This window comes from Mustelus asterias, chromosome 10 (assembly GCF_964213995.1).
Source record: "Mustelus asterias chromosome 10, sMusAst1.hap1.1, whole genome shotgun sequence".
Lineage (NCBI taxonomy): Eukaryota > Metazoa > Chordata > Chondrichthyes > Carcharhiniformes > Triakidae > Mustelus > Mustelus asterias.
This window is the reverse complement of record NC_135810.1, coordinates 5,552,447-5,556,421: the sequence shown is the minus strand read 5'-3', so window position 1 is coordinate 5,556,421 and position 3,975 is coordinate 5,552,447. Positions and strand designations below refer to the sequence as shown.

Below are 3,975 nucleotides of genomic sequence, written 5' to 3'. Positions count from 1 at the left end.
AGCAGCACTGGTGAGGATGTGTCACCAGCAGTTTTGTGAGATGCTGATGAGAAACCCAGCTGCTCCAGAAGTGGTTGAAGTAGGCTTCATGCCTGACCTTTCCGCAGTAAGAGTTTTAACAACACCAGGTTAAAGTCCAACAGGTTTATTTGGTAGCAAATGCCATTAGCTTTCGGAGCGCTACCCCTTCGTCAGATGGAGTGGATATCTCAGTGCTCCGAAAGCTAATGGCATTTGCTACCAAATAAACCTGTTGGACTTTAACCTGGTGTTGTTAAAACTCTTACTGTGTTTACCCCAGTCCAACGCCGGCATCTCCACATCATGACTTTCCGCAGCAGACAGGGGAAGATGTGTATTAGTGCTCTACTTCAAATGTGACACGTGTGCCCTGGCTGCTCAAGCAACATGGACAAGAGAATTAACAAAGTCCCATCCAATTTGAAGGTCAGTAAATGCCACCCGACATAGCAATGCCACAGGCACTGTATGCCCCCACTGCAGCTAACAGGAGCCTGAGATGACAAACGCAGCATGTTGTGAGGACTGGCTTTGACACGTTGGATAGATCACAGCAATTCAAATCGGGTGCACTTGTGTTCCAGCAACTAAAGGACCTTGCGTGCTCCTATTGTACAAGGTGAAACTTATGTGTCTTTTTCAACTGAGCGGCTTCAACATTACGCTCCTGTTGATTACACTCCTGTGTACGCCAATCAACTGACAACAATAAATTCTATAATCCAGTACCCAAAACCATGCAGCTCCAGAGTAATCCAGAGAACTGTTGACGCTTCTGTCAGCTGGACTGATCAATCATGGAACCTCAAGACCCAGAGAGCAGGATTCGTCCAAATAATTCTTCCAATACTCAAGTCTATTGATCTGGGGCAGACAAGAGAAAGGACTTTGAATTGCTAACAGAGCTGGCTTAGAAGGTGAAATTCCAGTAATGGTGACCATGATAGCTATACGTGAAGATGCCGGCATTGGACTGGAGTGGGCACAGTAAGAAGTCTCACAATACCAGGTTAAAGTCCAACAGGTTTTTTTGGTATCACCAAAAGCTCGTGATACCAAATAAACCTGTTGGACTTTAACCTGGTGTTGTGAGGCTTCTTAGTTTGATAGCTATTAACCATTGTTGTGAAGAATCCATTCACAAATATCTTTTAGGGAAGGAAATCTGCCATCCTTACCTGGGTCTAACCCGCATGTGACTACAAACCAGCTGCTGTGGTGACATGAGCCTGCGCCATTAATTACCAATCCAATGACATTACCACTAACACCAGCATCTCCCCTCAATGGCCTAGCAAGTCACACAGTTGTATCCAAGAAAGTGACTTACCACCACCTTCCCAAGGTTAATGAGCAATAAGTATCAGTGGCGCACACATCCCACAAATGAAAATTAAGTTAATCATACCATAAAATAATATTTTCTTCAAGAAAAATTATATATATTAAGAAAGGCTGGAAATCAAAAACTTGGGAGATTTTGGAACCTCATTGAAGTGGATGTAGTTGCATATTTCCATTTTAGATGCTTCCCTTAGAAGTTAAAAATTTAACTGCAGTAATCCGATTAGTCTTGCCACCAAAAGTTAATTCAAAGAAATGATGTGGAGTGCTTAACACACAAAAGTATGACTTATCCTAAAGGGCTGATTGACAGATCAATGTTAAGCTTTACAACTTGTCCCAGCATCATGTTACAGGGTAGAAAAACCTCTCGTAGGGTTTCTCTGATCAATTCCGTGAACTTCCTCAAAAGTGGCTGAAAATGAAACTGCAATAACAGGTCTTGAAAAATAAAAATCAATGTGGTTTTTTATTGCACACAACCGAAGGCACAAAGATTATAATTGTTTCCACAGAGTTTATGCCGTTACTCGTTAAGACCTCCAAGATAAACTATTTTTGGCACAATTTTCAGCACTGAAATCCGACACATTAGCAGCTCCTGGACCGTATCGTTCCACCTAAAGAATTTCAAAAATTCACGACAATTCCAAACAGGCCCAAGCCTTCTTTCCTGGTCTGTCAATGCCCATGTTAAATTATCTTTGCAAGTGTGGAGACACTTGGCCTATTCAACACAGAATCTCCAAAGGATGGCTGCTAACTGCTTTCAAAATACTTGGAACAGTTTTGTTCGCTCCTAAAAGTTTGATAGCTTTAAGTAAAGCAGACTAAGATGAAGATCTTGTTATGATATGAGGCTATATAAACTCCCTTTCAGTGTATACAGTTCAGTCATTTTGAATTGATGCAACTCTTCGATCCTTTACACCTTTAATAAGCATTTTCCCGCAAAATGCGACTCATTGAGTTAAAAGAAAATCCTCAACATTTGTTTTTGGAGAACGGAATGTCAACAGTGCCCGTGTTTAACCGTTCTGTAACAACGGTTTTGTAGAAAACTGTCAGGAAGATTTGGCCTTCCTGAATGACATTGTTGCAATGCATCTCTGGAGTCCGTCGTCGATCACTTTGACCGTCTGGATGTCGAAAACCTTCTTCTGTTTCACAAGGCTCTCGAACAGGTGGATGCCACCGCCTACCCCAAAGTAATGGGTTTTAGTGGCCAGGTAGACCGTGCCGTCCTGGGACAGCAAGCTGAAAAGGACGTCGTGCAAGTCCCCGTAGCAATCGGGATTATAGAGAGTCTCCGACATCAGGATGACGTCGTATTTGAAGGAGCCGCCGTGGACCTTGCCAAATCGGGACCAGTCCCCCGAGAAGAATCGGCAGTGGGAGAGCGCGCCGGGCTCAGGGGACGGGGGCGACGGCGGGGATTTCCGCCGCTTGCCGGGCGGCTCACCGCCTCTTCCTCCATCGTCATCTGGCTGCTGCCCGCCATCCGGGAGCGGCTCATCTTCCTCCATCAGCGCCACGTTGGGGAGGGTCAGCCCTTCGATCACTGCCCCGTTGTAGTCCTGGAAGTGGACCTCGGCCGCCCCCTTGCGCAGGGCGAAGATGCCCAGCAGCCCGGCCCCGCAGCCCAGGTCCAGCACCCGGCGGCCGGCCAGCGGGACGGCGCTCAGGTAGGCGGCCAGGTCGAAGGTGCACTCCCAGATCTTCAGGCCCCCCTCATAGACCCCGGGCACCAGGTCAGAGTGGGAGGCGATGGCCCCGGAGAGCCCGAGCCCAGCCTCGGCCCCCTGGTCCAGGGCCTCGGCCCCTGACTCAGCCCCCTGTCCCAAGGCCCCGGCCCCCTGTCCCAGGGCCCCTGCCCCAGCCCCCTGTCCCAGGGCCCCGGCCCCCTGTCCCAGGGCCCCGGCCCCCTGTCCCAGGGCCTGCTCCAGCAGCCACACATTCAGATGCCGGATTTGGAGGGGCTGCGGGCCCCCCACCTCCAGCTGCTCCACCAGCCCAGCCTCCAGCCGCCTCTCCAGCTCCCCCCGGGACAGCCGGTGCTCCCTCAGCCCCGCACAGCCGCGCCCGGCCTCGACCGGCGGCCGTTCGGCCCCTTGCTCCTCGGGCGGCCCGGCCGCCACGAAGTTGAATTTGAATTCCATGCTCGAGCCGCCGGGTAACTGTCACTTTCCAACCGCCCTCCTCCAGTGACCTCTGACCCCGGCGCAAAACCCACCCACTTCCTGCTTTCAGCCAATTAGCACCCGCTCCCTGTCAGCCAATCACCTATCAGTTCCCTCTGCTTCTCAGCCAATCAACGCTCGCACTCCGCTCTTCAGCCAATCGATTCCGTTCGCAATCAGCCAATCACCATTCAAACCATCTGCCTATCAACCAATCAGACACCGCGGCTTATCAGCCAATCACCGCTCACTCCCCTGCGCCCTTTGACCAATCAGCAATCGTTCCTGCACCTTTCCTTATCCACCAATCACCGCTCGCCCCCTCCACCTTTCAGCCAATCAGTGCTCACGCCTGTTCTAGCCAATCAGTGCTCACGTGTAGCTCCGCTTCAGCCAATCAGCAGCCACGCCTCTCTCCCTTTAAGCCAAT

General features: G+C 50.3%; 1 protein-coding gene across 1 annotated transcript; it reads right to left on the bottom strand.

Moving 5' to 3' along the window:
- Positions 1-1,853: 1,853 nt before the first annotated feature.
- On the bottom strand, positions 1,854-3,541 carry mettl18 (methyltransferase 18, RPL3 N3-histidine). The gene is made up of 2 exons (XM_078222735.1): positions 3,303-3,541; positions 1,854-3,179 (listed from the first exon to the last, which is right to left on the bottom strand). The coding sequence occupies exons 1-2, from the start codon at positions 3,522-3,524 to the stop codon at positions 2,430-2,432; spliced, it is 972 nt and encodes a 323-aa protein (XP_078078861.1). The 5' UTR covers positions 3,525-3,541; the 3' UTR covers positions 1,854-2,429.
- Positions 3,542-3,975: the final 434 nt, after the last annotated feature.